The sequence below is a fragment of the Guyanagaster necrorhizus genome (assembly GCF_019112545.1).
Source record: "Guyanagaster necrorhizus MCA 3950 unplaced genomic scaffold BT62scaffold_69, whole genome shotgun sequence".
Classification (NCBI taxonomy): Eukaryota; Fungi; Basidiomycota; class Agaricomycetes; order Agaricales; family Physalacriaceae; genus Guyanagaster; species Guyanagaster necrorhizus.
This window is the reverse complement of record NW_025064948.1, coordinates 101,603-115,891: the sequence shown is the minus strand read 5'-3', so window position 1 is coordinate 115,891 and position 14,289 is coordinate 101,603. Positions and strand designations below refer to the sequence as shown.

General features: G+C 47.7%; 4 protein-coding genes and 1 non-coding gene across 5 annotated transcripts; 3 read left to right on the top strand and 2 right to left on the bottom strand.

Moving 5' to 3' along the window:
- Positions 1–266: 266 nt before the first annotated feature.
- BT62DRAFT_913251 (uncharacterized protein) lies at positions 267–4,800 on the top strand (the record flags this gene model as incomplete). The annotated part of the gene is made up of 24 exons (XM_043183883.1): positions 267–442; positions 502–575; positions 622–738; positions 759–840; positions 891–1,027; positions 1,082–1,202; positions 1,252–1,279; positions 1,331–1,569; positions 1,623–2,108; positions 2,186–2,487; positions 2,552–2,763; positions 2,814–2,843; positions 2,898–2,946; positions 2,996–3,070; positions 3,131–3,220; positions 3,278–3,359; positions 3,412–3,442; positions 3,508–3,747; positions 3,798–3,901; positions 3,963–4,047; positions 4,104–4,127; positions 4,184–4,463; positions 4,572–4,624; positions 4,678–4,800. The coding sequence occupies 24 exons, from the start codon at positions 267–269 to the stop codon at positions 4,798–4,800; spliced, it is 3,240 nt and encodes a 1,079-aa protein (XP_043033038.1).
- A 1,291-nt stretch (positions 4,801–6,091) lies between these two features.
- Positions 6,092–7,715, top strand: BT62DRAFT_700299 (uncharacterized protein). Its single transcript, XM_043181934.1, has 4 exons — positions 6,092–6,224; positions 6,284–7,240; positions 7,311–7,438; positions 7,496–7,715. Exons 2-3 carry the CDS (start codon positions 6,302–6,304, stop codon positions 7,350–7,352), a joined length of 981 nt encoding a protein of 326 aa, XP_043033037.1. The 5' UTR covers positions 6,092–6,224; positions 6,284–6,301; the 3' UTR covers positions 7,353–7,438; positions 7,496–7,715.
- A 649-nt stretch (positions 7,716–8,364) lies between these two features.
- Positions 8,365–10,222, bottom strand: BT62DRAFT_700288 (uncharacterized protein). Its single transcript, XM_043181933.1, has 5 exons — positions 10,023–10,222; positions 9,725–9,968; positions 9,087–9,672; positions 8,525–9,031; positions 8,365–8,468 (listed from the first exon to the last, which is right to left on the bottom strand). The coding sequence occupies exons 2-4, from the start codon at positions 9,965–9,967 to the stop codon at positions 8,541–8,543; spliced, it is 1,320 nt and encodes a 439-aa protein (XP_043033036.1). The 5' UTR covers position 9,968; positions 10,023–10,222; the 3' UTR covers positions 8,365–8,468; positions 8,525–8,540.
- Positions 10,223–11,972: 1,750 nt separating this feature from the next.
- Positions 11,973–13,153, top strand: BT62DRAFT_957935 (NAD(P)-binding protein). The gene is made up of 6 exons (XM_043188434.1): positions 11,973–12,085; positions 12,142–12,264; positions 12,312–12,404; positions 12,467–12,732; positions 12,795–12,981; positions 13,032–13,153. Exons 1-6 carry the CDS (start codon positions 12,009–12,011, stop codon positions 13,132–13,134), a joined length of 849 nt encoding a protein of 282 aa, XP_043033035.1. The 5' UTR covers positions 11,973–12,008; the 3' UTR covers positions 13,135–13,153.
- A 347-nt stretch (positions 13,154–13,500) lies between these two features.
- BT62DRAFT_t205 lies at positions 13,501–13,574 on the bottom strand. The gene has a single exon. It is a non-coding gene; the product is annotated as a tRNA-Val (tRNA).
- Between the last annotated feature and the right edge of the window lie 715 nt (positions 13,575–14,289).

The following is a 14,289-nucleotide window of genomic DNA, read 5'->3' as shown; positions in this document are numbered from 1 at the left end:
ATTGCGCAGTAGTCGATTGTATACATATTGTGTTGGCGAGAAACGAGGAATGGTGCCGATGAGGATGGTGACATTAAGCGAAAGGAATGGAAATTGAGAATTGAGCCCTTTGTCGACAACTTTCGCGGGCGGCATCCCCCGCAAATTTGGTAGGACCCATGACATCAGCACCGCCACGCGACTTCTGAACCTCAACAAGTTCGTACCATCGGGTGAAACAATTTTCCTTCTTTCTTCTTCTACCACCATTCCCTCTCTCTGTCGCCATGGACGCGCAGAAGGCTTTCACGGCAAAGGCTGTTACGTGGCTGAAGGCGACCTTCAAGTCTAGAAGAACCATCAAGACTTGGATTCGATGCTGCATTTCGCTCGCCATTTCGTTGATCTACCTCTGTGCTACCAAGACTTCGAAAGCAGAGGGACAGGCGGCGTTCTTTGCATCGTGCGTTTCGCGTTCATCTTGCGCGGCGTTGTCTTGATATTCGGCAATTTGTTTCCTAGGATCCTGGCAGTTTTGCTACCGCCGTCTTTCGCGCTATCGATGTTTCTGTTTGTATCGACTACGCTCATAATAGGTTTATAGCCTTTTCCTTGCGCGTGGATCTGCCTAACAGTGGCCAGGTATGCTTTTCGGTTGGGCGTGGGGCTGCGCCGCCATGGCATCTGCTCTTTCGGTTCGTGACCAAGCTCGATTGGCGCGGCAGGTTCATGCTCTTCAGTCTTCGTTGGTTCTTCGCAGTCATTTTGCCTGAGTTTAGGCTCATATTGGGCATACAGCGGTACCCCCACGGCGCTTCAATACGAAAGCGCCATATTCCACGGCCAGTTTCTTGATCCTCGGTAAGCGATCTCGCCCTTATTTACCCCTTCTATTCAACTTTATTGTGCAGGTCTTCGGCCGTGTTTGGTGCTTTCTTCTTCATTGGGACCTTCTTTTTCTCGACTGTGGTTGCGTACAGACCAAAGCTTGCCCTTTTCAGTATATTTGGCAGCATCGTTCTGGACCTCATGTGTCTTTATGGCCCTGGTTAGTTGATAATTGCAACCATTCTGCACGTCAGATTCATTCAAGCGCATGTAGTCTTCCCGATATCTCAGTATACACTTGCCAAGCTGTTCCTGATTCCTACTGGCTTTTATCTCGCGACCGCCCTCGCATGCCTCATCTGCATCTTTCCAGAATCTCTGAATCATGTTTGGCTGTGAGTGCCATCCATTAACACTAAATGTTGATTAAATATTGGTATCCAGGAGCTTACTTGGTGGCGGCGTGCTTAAAGTTAGTTTGCCGGTGTATTAGTCTTGAGCCCTTGCTTAAACGCGTCTATAGCCCGTCCTTGACATCATCGATCTTCAAGCTGAAACCCTACAGACGAGTGCCTCGGACCACGAGGCATTTGAAAGACTGATTCGGCGAGGGAAAACGTATCGCACGTCATTAGTCGTAGGATTTCAAGGCCTTCAAGGTCAAATTAGCTTCATTGACCTCGAGAGCTCGATGGGAAGACTAGGCGCTGCAGATCTGAAGCAAGTAAACAAGGAATTGAAGACGTTAACGAACCGGACAGCGTGAGCGATTTATGTTGATGTGTGACAGGAAATGATATTTTGCTCCATCGCAGTGGGTTATTAGCGTTTCAGACGGCGGTAGATAACTTGCTTGTCGCGCATGCCAAAGCTGGTCATGATGAAGATCCGAAGTCTAACAAGGCGATTATAAACCGGTCAATCTTGCTATTGCGCGATATACGGGCTCGCGAAGTAAAGCATGGCCTTGACCTGGAGACTTTGGTTCCATTACTGTCTAATGCGTCCAAGACCCTTAACAATGACTGTTCGGAAACTGTTAAGATCATCACGACGTGGTTTAAAGACTGCAATAATACAAGGTGGTCATGGTTGTTCAGTAAGCCGTCTCCCGAGAAGATGCAGCAAAGGCAGCAGGGTCTAGTTGAGCAGTTGAATGTTATCAAGAAATCATTGGACCACTTTCGTAACGTCGAGCGGGTTCAACTCATCAGGCCATTTGAACGATTTTTCGATCCAGTCACCGGTCGACTACTTGCCTCAGTTAAAGAAGATGCGGGTACCTCGGGTTTCTCTGTGAGGTGCGTGGTTACCAGACGTGCCTGGATGCCCTGTACATACGCATCAATACTGATTGGGGTGTTTGTTACTTGTAAAGGTCGCTGTTCATATGTTTCGTGTTCTGTGATACCTTGGAGGCTTTTGCGGATTCCCTCATCAAGCTCCTGACCCTGATTGTCTATCTTGATGAGAAGCGGCCAGAGCCTAGGTTATGGATGCCCATTGGATACGGAAGCCTGGGAGGCAGAGCAAAAGGGACCGGCGGAACAAATAAAAACGTTTCGCCCTTCGCGATGGGGGCGCCTACGGATCCGTTCAAATTCGAGGAGAGTCTAGCCGAGTCTCAGGATACGCTCAAGGCTGAAAGCGAGAAAGATGAAATGGAGGCAGGGGTTGTCCGTCATCGTCAGTTGATTTTTCCTTACTGAGCTGATTGATACCGATGGTGATTGCATGTGTAAAGCCCGCGATCCTGACGCACTTCCGCCCAAATCCGCTCTTGGGAAGTTCTCTCTCAAGTTAACCTCGGCTGTCAGGTTCCTCTGGTCACCCGAGGGTGTCTACGCGATGAGATATGGCCTTGTGTCAATAGCGCTCTGGATTCCGTATGTTTGTTCCTCAAGCGTGTGGTTCGTGTATCAATATCGGGGGATTTGGGCGGTGATTATGGCTCAGGTGGATTTACTTTACCTTGTTCTTGTTTTTGTTCACTAATATATGGCCAGATTGGTCTAGCTGTATTTGCGGGAGATCAGGTATGTTCCATGTTTTATGAACGAGGTTCGAACTATTCTGATTGCTTCATCTAGATATATAGCTACGGTGTTCGGTTAATCGGAACTGGCATTGGTTTGCTCAGTAAGCTCATATCGGTTCTGGATTAGTTATCTGTTGATGCAAGAAATAGATGGTCTTGTGGCGTGGTATATTGGTGCTGCCCGAGGGAATGGTAACCCTTATGGTATCGTTATAATCACGGTCTGTTGCTCGTTTTTGTTTTATTGGGTACACTAACAAAATTCTGACTTCGAATTATAGACAGCATTGACTGCGCCTTTCGTGTTGAAGAGTATCACATGTCGGCCCAGTGACAAACCTTTCTGGAGTATGATCGGAGTAACCACTGTATTTGGTGAGCCAAGATGGCTGAGTTTAGTGCGAGCATCGTGTTAACCTGTGTTTTCCCTAGTTGTCGGATACAGTTGGGTCGACGCCCATCAGGTCATGCTGGCCAACACTGGAAAAGGTATCGATATCGCATGGAAGCGAGCGTGAGTCTGTTATGCCATGCGCGGTTGTTGTTACTTACCTTTTTGATCTTAGCCTGCTTATCATCATAGGGTTTACTGCTGGGGTACGTGATCTATCCTTGCCTTGGTTTATGTGCATATGTCTGATATAGCTTCCGTCAATGACCAGTTTATCGTGATGATAGTACCTAGGTTGACATCTTCTCGTCTTTTCGTCCGTCGGTCTTTGGCTGCCATTACAGATGAACTGGGTAACATATTCGCCTCGGAAGTTGAGGCATTCCTAGCGGAAGAGCGCAAGACTCGGCTTAATAGCGACGCGGAGAAGGACCATACGAATCGATCCGATAATGTCTCAACGAAGGAGCAGCGCATCCGGATGTTCACACCTAGGATGCTTGCGATCGCTGTACGTTCCTCACTTTCGGTACCTGTGCTCACGGGGCTTATGCGCTGCAGACCCGGCTACAAGAGCTGCAGCCGACATTGACTGCTGCGAAATGGGAACCCCACGTTTCGGGCCAGTGGCCGTACGAGCAGTACACATTATTGCATATGAAATTGTATGATCCTTCCATCCTTTCTGACCTGAGCTTAAGGATTTAATGTGCTTGAACCATATAGAACACGGCTTCTTTCGACTTTGAACCTTCTCGTGGCAGCCATGTCAAGAATGGACGAACGATGGTGTGGAATCCTCGTACATCACGTTCGTAGAGTTCTATGTCGTACACTGTTTTCATTCGATATTAATCTTCGCTGTAGACCCCATTTATGAATCCTAGCTTCGTACGTTCTTTCACCGGCAGTTATTTCTTTCAATGGGGCTAACTCAAAATATGCAGCTTTCCGATGTTTTCACACAGATCTCTGTCATCTCCAGCTGCCTTTCTGGTGCTCGTCCTTTACCTCCTGCATTCTTCAACCTGAAGGATCGGATCATCTATCACGAGCGTCGTGCGAGGGTTGTTCGGCGTAGACACGCCCAGATACAAGAGGAGGTAAAGGATGGCGACTCCGATTCTTCCGATTCCGACGTTGAGGACTCTACAGACCATGAGCCGGAAAAGGTGGATAGCACCAGGATTGGTATCGAAGAGCTGACGCTACAGGTTCTCATGGCGAGTCTTTATGGTTTACGGCACTGATATACACTAATCACCATGCACAGGACCCTCATCTCCCGGCGCATTCCACGGGTGAGTAGTTTGATTCGTTGCGGTGACGTGTTAGTCTTGAATGCAGCTGTCATTATAGCTGTTATCTCGCTGTCCTCTGTCGTAACTGTAAGTTCCAGCCTTTGTGATGACTTGTGACACTGACCTTTGCCTGGGAATAGCTTCTGGATGATATTTCTAGTATCATTAAGGACCTGTGTGGCGAGACATCCTTTTCTAGCTTGGACATGTTGCATCGTCGATTCTTGACTTTTGAGGAAGAGACGCTTGGCCATACTGTATAGAGCAGGATCAGATACGGCGATGGTGGGACATGTACGTGAGATGTCGGACGTTGTAAAACGAATCTAGTACTGATGCCTTTGTAGATAAGACTAATTTAAGTGTATGATCCGGTGACATAGACGAGTAATGATTATTCCGGGTCTTAGCAACACCTCGGATAAGGATTTCTGACGATAGACTACAGGTTGAATGATCAAGCTGTTTACATCGCAAGCGGTGTAGAAATAGTGATTCGGCGAGATGCCACTTGGGCTTCTAGCTTCATAATGTTCCGAAGGTCATCGACCGATGCATGGGTTGTATGAGTATCACTATTAATATTGACCTTTATGCTACGAGCCTCCGACCTTACGTTGGCGAAAAGGGCGATCAGCAGTATGTCGTATAGTAAGTGACGTTCTATTTTCTCACTACAGCCTTTAGGAAGGTAGTCGTTCAAAGTCGAGAAGTTGTATATGATTGTCGATGACTCCCAGGGCAATAAGTAGCTGACTAGAGGGGTCTGAGCATTGCTCAGTCTGGTTCGAAAGTTGCGTTTTCCAGAGCGCCGCCCTTATACGAAAAGTACTGGAAGTAGGTACGTTTATGGTTTGATTAGCGAAAATTGCCGCTTGCTCGCCTTGTACCTTGATGCCTGTGTAAATAGGACCATTCACGATCAAGGCTGTCTTGCCCCAAGTGTGCTTGTGCCATTAGCTGTGAGAGCTATGAAACTCCCGAAGTTTGTTTCTACAACACAACGAGGAATTAAAAAACTCGCCGAGAAAAATCAAAAGCCTATCGATTCCGCCTACATATGGGGAAGGTACTTATTAGCAGGATTGAGGTTTGCACCCGAAGCTTCTTATCTTTCATAAATTGACTGTTGAAGTTATTTACTCGATTGGCCCGGACTTAAGTCGTCTGTGTGATCATTCTCCAAAAATTCTTTGGGGGGAGCGACGCCTCTACATATTGATTTTCAGTCCCGTCTTTCCACGTGCCTTTGACTTAGGCAAAGCCTTCCCCTTCCAAATTCCAACTTTGAATGTCTAGAGTTTCGCGGTATCCTGAGTCTCTTCAGTGAAGTGCAGATCTGACCCTGCTCCCTCAGTGGGAGCTTTTCAACGTTCTTCAAGTTCATAACAGCCATGGCTGGTCTTGTGGTCGCAACCCCTCCATGATTTATGCTTCAGCGCTGAGAAGCTTCAAGGACAATTACAAGGCGACATTTGATGGGCCTATACAACTTCGCAAAGTTGGAACCAGGAGGAGCGCAGCTGACCCGGGCCGCACGGCAATTGCCCTTTAATCTGACCATCTCGTCTCGTATTACATGGCACTGTACCTCCACCCAGCAGAATAGCGCCATTTTCACCAGTGTCCTCCCCTTCTTGCGAGTCTCCATTTCTTCACCATCACGCATAGCTGCTGTGCCGAAACAGTGAGTAGGCTGACCAATAGCTTTCAATCAGATTAACCGGACCCATGGCCATTCTTCAGCTTGTTTACCCTTTCGGCATGTTAGCATCGAAGTCTCTTTATACACCAGCAAACGAGTTTGAACATGAACACTTAATAACGTTGCTTCTTCGTAAGAAGAGGCCCTTGTTAGATGCTGACACGGCGCGGATCGAAGAAGATATCTCTACCCTTGAACTCGAAATCTCCAGTTTGGAGAGACAAATGATCATGCTGATGCGCAAAAAAGACCAGTTGGAGCATTCGCTGTCCAGGCGAAAAGCACTGCTGTCGCCTATCCGTCGTCTTCCAAGTGACGTTCTTCTGGAGATATTCTCCTGGGCCGTTCATCGTCCCAAGAACAGCCTCGATGTCACCACGGGCGTGTGGCCTCTGGGCCAAGTCTGTGGATGCTGGCGAGACATTGTATCAACCTTGCCTGTCTTATGGTCGGTTGTCATTTTGCAACCGCCGTACACGCACCACTCAGTGGACATACTCTCCCACCATTTCCGTCGCTCTGCACAGTTTCCATTATGGATAGCAATAAGGACTGAAGGCCACGTTATTGATAGACGTATCTTTGATATGGTCCTTCAAAAATCCGCGTTGTGGAAAATGGTGGACATGTGCGCTCGATCGAAAGACCTAGAGAAACTTGCTTCTGTATCAGGAAATATTCCTTTGTTGGAGGAGTTGTATGTTTCTACCGCAGACACTGCGGACTTCAGCACAGATGCATTGTCCTCTGCACCATCTCTTCGACGTGTCAACGTTGAATCGCTGGAGATTTCCCAGATGCCTTTGAATGCTAGCCTAAGCATTCTCACGCATTTTAGTGGAACATTGCATCATTTGGCAGACATCCGGTACATCACCCAGGTACAAACGCTCGTCGAAATTAGTATCTTGTTTTTCGACGATTGGGATGGACCTCTGGACTCTAGTAATTTGTTACCCGTTCGAATGGAACAACTTCAGTCCCTAACAGTCAATGATGTGAGGATACTGGACGCTCTTACCGCCCCGTCACTGAGAAGATTCGGCTATTGTCCGGACTCCATTTTAGATGGGGATGACGTTGACATTCATTCGCTTCAAGAATTTCTGACGCGATCCGCTTGCTCCATCGAACATTTGGCCATTTTCCCGGAGGTGGTTCAGAAGTTCCATCATCTTAGGGCCTTCACAAAAAATGTCAGTTGTCTGGTTGTGTACTATAGGAAAGGTCATTCAGCATCCCCACTGGATCAGTTTACTCAGCCTGAAATCCTTTCCGCAATGAAGAGGCTGACGTTCACCATCAATATCGATGCCGTCTGGAAAAGACCTTACGGGAAAATGGTCATTGACGTCGTTCGCCAACGCTTTGATGAAGAGCGAGCGGCAGAATTGAATGTCACAAGGCTGTCTCACCTGTGTATAAATTGTGTTAGTAACAGAGTCATCAACTGGCTAAAAAGCGATGGGCTTGATGCACTTGAGAACGAAGGGTTGGATTGGGAGAAAGGGTCACCATACCGAAAGGTTGATCAGTATTGGACAGGAGTCTGGTTCAGTGCGTAAACATGTATATGCAGTGGGAATTCAAACTTAGCAGCTCACGACTTTAATGATTGAGTAGTGCCCACAATAAACCGGTATTCCCTATCTCCCATATCATAAATCACAAAGTGCTGCTAACGACGAATGCTCCGTGGAACATAAGGGCGTCGGGAGCAACAAGATATTAACTCACTGCATGTATTATTCCAAGGTGCCAATCGTACCCCATCGGGAAGGAGACCAGTTGACCATACCCGGAACCTTCAATCCCGGGTTGAAGTGATTGAGACTCGATGTCGTATGCCAACGGTTCAACGAGGAGCAAGCGGCAGCTTTGAGTGTCGCAAGGCTATCTCACCTGGGTATATTTTTCTCCGACGCCAAAGTCATCGATCAGCTAGCCTTGAAGAAGGTTTGGATAGGTGTGTTTTATCTCAGCGAGGACTATTTCTGGATTAAGTGGTGGTTGGAGCGCGAACTATGAGTGAGCACACGAGGACATGAATCATGATGATTGAAGAGTCTACAAGTAAAAATTAAAGTATACCTGTTATTATCAATATCCTTCATAGGACCAACATATTGATACTTTCTTATTTCCGTTGAAGAGGATCCCTAGTACCTATGTAGAAATATGGCGGTCGGTTTCTTAAAATATTTACTCGGTCTTGCATTCTGATACCTGTCAAAATAAAACTGACTTGAGTGCACGACCCAGGAATAATGATTTAAACCTACGATCAAGAGAGAAAAATTAAAAAGGCTGCTCTGCGAGAACCTCTGATACTTTCACGATCAACGCCGTTTTGCTCCTAAGCTCCGCAGCAAAATACGCTTTTGCCCCTCCCACGCCCTTAATCCTGACCACTTGGGATATGTGATCATACTCCTCCGGCGCATCACCTCGTCTTATCGTGCATACGAAATCTCTCTTCTTCGTGTACACCAGGAGATCCCCGTCAAGCTTTACGTTCGCTAGCGGCTTGCTCGAAAATGCGTCAAAAGGTACCTGCACTTTGATAATGATGCTCTTGAGTGATTTAGCCGGGAGATTCTTGGGCGTATGTGCGAAGCGGTGATGAGACTGAGGTGTTTCGGGTGCGGGGATAGACCAAATGTCCCGATTAAACTTGGCCATTGGTTGGCAGAACCCGTTTTGGGATTCGGGGTAGTATGGAATGAGGGTGACGGTGTTCTGTGTGGAGAATGGTTGACAGAGGGGCTTGTGGGTAGGCCAGTGCGAACCTGAGTGAGATGTCAGGGAGATATAATATGCTACAGAAGGTGAAATGAAACGCACGCTGACACGCTGTCGAACAATACCTTGTAGTCTGACACTTTGAGCACAGCCTGAGTTGGACACCGTCTCCTCCTGGTTTCTTGCAAAATTCGCATGCCTTGCTGTCCATCGGTTTCTCGTCCCCTGAACGCTTCCTGAGCCATCGCTGCACCGCAGCTGTCACCTCTGGGCCACACTTGAGCTGAAACTCACGTGGCTTGACTCCGTCTGCGTCTGCGATGTCTATGTCGGCGCCGAATTCCATGAGGAGGTCGATAGCGCCGATTCCGTTGGTCTGGAAGCATCCGAGTAGAGGGACTTCGCCGTAGCGGTCACGCTGATTGGGATCTGACCCAGATTCGAGAAGGACCCGAGCCATGTCGAGTTTCGCCATGTGGTTCATGGTTCCGTGGGATAGGGCGGTGTATCCAGTGATATCTGGAAGGTCTACAGCCGCGCCGCGAGATATGAGATATTTGAGGACGTCGATATGCTGGGAATTGGGTGTTTGGAGGCGTTGCGCCCCGGATATGACGACGGTGAGATACCCAAACTTGTATGGTGTCTCTGAACCTTCGAGGTCGGGGGCATCGCCAGTTTCGACTTCCTGAATTGACAGTTCAGTAACTGAGGATACTTGGCGAATGTGTCAAGCTCACTTTGACGACTTTGTCGTAATCTCCCAGGTAGCAGCATAGTCCGAAATAGGTGAGCTTTTGAGGATCAAAGGAGGTGGATCTGTCATTATAAAGGACTCGGAGAGTTTGACCACCCATTTTGATGGATAGGTAGCCGGGTTGGTTGAGGATCCTGCGCATTTGTTTGGTGACTGAGAGTCCCCCGCTGCCGTCTCCTTGGTGGGTGGACTTTGTCGGAGTGATGGTAAACCGGAATGGGTACATTCTGGGAGAAGTCTCGAATTCGAATCCTTTAGAAGAATAGGAGATATTGACGTACCTAGATATATGCGTCGGCTTTCGCTTTTTTTGAATCACCTAGAAGCAAAGAGTCAAAACGTCAAGGTACCATGGTAGCGCTTCGAGTTCTATGTGGCACCCCCAGGGCATAGTTTTTCGAGACATAGGCATGGGCAGATCCAAGCAACAGAGGCGAGAGGCTCATTATGCACCGAAACACAGATCAAACACAGATATGCAATAGACCTTAAAGATGATATCGAATACGCAGAGCCGGTGCAGACAGAGAACTAGCCTAGGTCGCAACAAAAAATTCCAGGAATCTGTGCCAACATCCGTTAATTCACAACAAAATGAAGGTTTCTCCTTCAACTTAAAAGTGCGCCAGATGGTGCCATATAGATGACGTTAAAGCCACTGAAGGCTCAGAACTCGATACCGACTAAGTTAAGACAAGTGGAAAACTGGGATTGGATAGGGTATGTCAGAATGTAGCGACAATGTCATGGATCAGAAGAGGACGCACACCGTCAAATTTATTTTAGAGTTCGGGGTAGAGCCCCATGGCCTAGTGCTGTCCGATGTAGAAAAGAAAGTAGATGAAGAAGGCAATTGAGGGCTTGCCAAATGTAGGACGATATTTTCTTTGTCAGCGTTTCGGAAGCGATCCCGAATGGCGATTCGCCACAGCCACTGATGAAGACCACCATCACCGCTATTCCGTCTTGTTCCCTTCTGAAGGCATCCGGCTAGCTGGATTATGCTATGTTAACCAAACTATCGAGGACTACGACGACATATGCGCAATCGATGTCCACGGCGTTTTCTGCATGCGTGAGGAAATCGAGACGATGCTGGAGAATCACTTCCAACCCTTAATACAGGATTACGCGCCCACTCGAGGAACGACCGTTAATGACACTCTCGTATCTGCCTCACCGATTCCAGGAATGACCATTTATACCGTTGCGAAGCATGCAAGTCATGGTCAATTCTTGTCTCTCACTTTTGTTTTATCAGGCAGTGATTGACACGGTGTCCCATAGCAGAGATGACATTCGAATTAGCACGGGATACACATGTACGCATCAAAATCCTACCTTTGTGGCCGATTTCATCTCGTATGGCGACGTAACTTTTGAAGAACGCCGTCTTCATGCTTTTTGCTGAAGATAAGCTTATGCGTTCTTGGATCTAAAGCGTATGGGCTCTACTAAAAAGGTGGCCCATACGACCCTTTTCTGGAGCAACCCGCTTAGCTGGTATGTAGGCACCGTATCTTCTGTTGAATCATGAGCTAATGCTGTTGCCGCAAGAATCTGGCGTATCTGACGAAGGGGTAACATTGAAGGAGGAGCAATGCTCATATTGAAATAAAGGAGTGTCACAGGAGAATGTGGAATCTATCTTGTGGTAATAACGTGCTGGTTCATCTGAGAGATGCCATTACTGAGAACATTTACAGGTATTAGTAACCTAATCCCTAGTGCACCACATTTCTGGATGTTCCCCCCAGACTGAATAAGAACCGTTGCGGGTTGTCTACGTTTTAATGGATGGTTTTGGACCAGAACTGTGCTATAAAGAAATACCTACCGCGATATTGTTTTTTGAATCTTTTCCATAACTCAGCTTCGCCGACGCGGTTGCCGGAGCAGAACTTCTCGTCGATCAGCGATGCTTTGTCGACAAAGCCATTATTGATGACATATCGTCTGACGCTAGTACTAACCATCGACAGATTCCGAAGGAGAGAAGCACTATGCTATAGCCCTCGCGCAGACCGCGTTTTGTAAGCCGAGCAGATTACGTGTTACGACTGAAACACTGGCTGATCTCATCTCATCCTTAGTAAATATAGGGACCCACTGAGACAAAGCCGAATATTATCGAACTGACCAAGCGCCTTCTTGACAAATTACATACATCGGGTCGAGCGGAGTACAGTCTCCAAAGTGTGTCATTCAGTCAACAACCACAGGAATAAAAGCCAGCACGTTGGGGACTTTTCTGCCATTCTCAGAAGATGGCAGATCTCAGCATAGCTAAGACGATGTCTCTCTCTGGACGTGTAGGCCTGGTTACTGGAGGCGGAACGGGGATGTAAGTGCCTTCATCCTTGGTCTTTACCTACTACTGACGTGCGCGCGACATGAAAGAGGACTCAGTATTGCGAAAGCGTTTGCTGCAAATGGAGCCAAAATATATCTCACTGGCCGAAGGCTGGACGTTCTAGAGAAAGCTGCCGCGTCTGTGACAGGCGTATCAGGGTCCTTGGTCCCGTAAGTAACTGTTTTTATGCTGTTCTATGCACCTTATATGCACACAGGCTCCAAATGGACGCGACAGACGAAGAAAGCGTAAAGGCTGCCGCTAAGCATGTCGGAGATTTTGACGGAAAACTCGATATTCTAGTGAACAAGTTTGTCGTCTAAAGCTCTCCGTTCCCTCCCTTCCGACGCCGATTCTCTTTTTTTCCCCTAGTGCCGGGTTCGCCGCCTCTCGTCACGACCCCGATTTTTTAACGAAGAAGATGTCAGCCAATGACCCCTTCGAGCCCGAAACGGTACAAAACTGGGCAGACATGTTCGCGCTCAACACCATCACGCCCTTCTTCGCCGTCCGGGCCTTCCAACCTCTGCTCATCCAAGGAGCGCACTCTCGCTTACAGGGAACATCGAGTGTCATCAACATCAGCAGCGCAGCAGCCAACATCCAGTCATCATCAAGAGGACTGTCGGCATGTCTTTGTTCTCCAAAGCCTGAAGTTGTACTTTACTCTGATTGAAGCTTGCGTGCGGGCCAATGAAAGCCGCCTTGAACCATCTCACTTTAGTCCTTGGGACGAGTTTCGCTACTAGGGATATTCCCATTCGTGTGAATGCGATCTCGCCTGGGTCATTTGCGTCGGAGTTGACACCTCCTGAATTTTTGGAGAAGCTCAAGACGACGGCCATGCCTGGGTTGGTGGCGGCGGTACCTGCGAGGAGGCATGGGAGGTGGGTCTATTTTCAGGATATTGTGTGTTTTTATTCTAATAGCATTGTAGCGAAGCTGAGATGGGTATGACGGCGATGCTCCTGGCCGTCTCTGATTATACGAACGGAGTCATTCTGCGCGTCGATGGTGGCCTTTCATTGGTAAATCCGTAATTACTCATTCTTGGCTTAGCTTCCTTTGGATGTAATCATACAGACGTATTTCATGAAATTGATTGTTCTTAAATCTGATTCAAGTTTTCGAAATGTCCATCCTTGAGCAAGCGGTTGGGGCCGGCGAGCGGAACTGACGTTGAGCCGACCATCATTGACGTTGCTCTGTGGTGTATATCGGACTCGCGACCTGTGTCGTACATTGATAACAAGCGTCTCATATTCCCCAGCTTTTCACACACCAGGATTATCGACCTTTCAGCTTGCTAGGACCTGTGTACACTCAGTATGTCGTCAGTGGTCACTCGTGTGCCTAGTTAATAAGGGTGCTTTGGGGCAAAAACCTCGGCAGTGCGTTGCTGCATATAAGTTGACCCAGGCTTGAACTGAGGACCTTCTGTGTGTGAGACGCAGGCGACAACCAACTTCGCCATCAACCCAATTCCTTAATATCTCATCTGTTAGTCTGCATCTTTCTGTGCCGATTGAAAGTTAGCATATTTTAGAGTATATAGGAACAATGAATATACGCAATGAGTTGTGAGGATTGGAGTGAAGGATTTTAATCACAATTCATGCACATATTCCGCCCTTCGTCAGCTCGACTCTGGCTCCCGTATCAAGGAGAGTTATCATTGTCACTGTCCAGGAAAGTCTTCGCCGTGGCCCAGGGCAAAGGATCTAAGCTGAATGTGAGCCAGAAATCTCCAGGACAGAAGATAATGTGCCTGATGGTTGGAACCAACGAACAACGTTGGACTATGACAACCTGATAACAAGTCGGAGGTCACTAGTGGTCTCTGAAAAAGTGGTGGGCCCAATGAGCTATTTTGGAGGTGCAAGAGTCACGGAATATGGAGTAAAAGAATAGACTTCCAGTTCTATAAACACGGATACAGGTTGAACTACTTTGCGCCGGGGATAGTGAAGGCACTAGAACAAAGAATATCAAGTTGAGGGACCTTAGCACGAACCGGAGCCGGAAACGATCCCACTATTGAGAATTCAGAGGCATTTCGGGTAGTTTTCCAGCGTCCAGAGGGATAAAAGGAGAGATCAACTGAGAAGCGACTATAGCGGCGGAACAGGGTTTATTTGTTTATAAAAAAGCAAGGGCGAACACCGTACTCGTGGACAACCCATCGACCATATCCT

Bases quoted from the DNA above. Each gene is read 5' to 3' on its own strand.
- BT62DRAFT_700288 (XM_043181933.1), bottom strand. From the start codon at position 9,967: ATGTACCCATTCCGGTTTACCATCACTCCGACAAAGTCCACCCACCAA. The intron at 9,673-9,724 runs GTGAGCTTGACA...CTGTCAATTCAG, and splicing joins ATTACGACAAAGTCGTCAAA to GAAGTCGAAACTGGCGATGC. The intron at 9,032-9,086 runs GTGCGTTTCATT...CATCTCACTCAG, and splicing joins TTGTTCGACAGCGTGTCAGC to GTTCGCACTGGCCTACCCAC.
- BT62DRAFT_957935 (XM_043188434.1), top strand. From the start codon at position 12,009: ATGGCAGATCTCAGCATAGCTAAGACGATGTCTCTCTCTGGACGTGTA. The intron at 12,405-12,466 runs GTTTGTCGTCTA...TTTTTCCCCTAG, and splicing joins CTCGATATTCTAGTGAACAA to TGCCGGGTTCGCCGCCTCTC. The intron at 12,733-12,794 runs GTTCTCCAAAGC...GGCCAATGAAAG, and splicing joins AGGACTGTCGGCATGTCTTT to CCGCCTTGAACCATCTCACT.
- BT62DRAFT_700299 (XM_043181934.1), top strand. From the start codon at position 6,302: ATGTTAGCATCGAAGTCTCTTTATACACCAGCAAACGAGTTTGAACAT. The intron at 7,241-7,310 runs GTGAGGATACTG...ACTCCATTTTAG, and splicing joins AGTCCCTAACAGTCAATGAT to ATGGGGATGACGTTGACATT.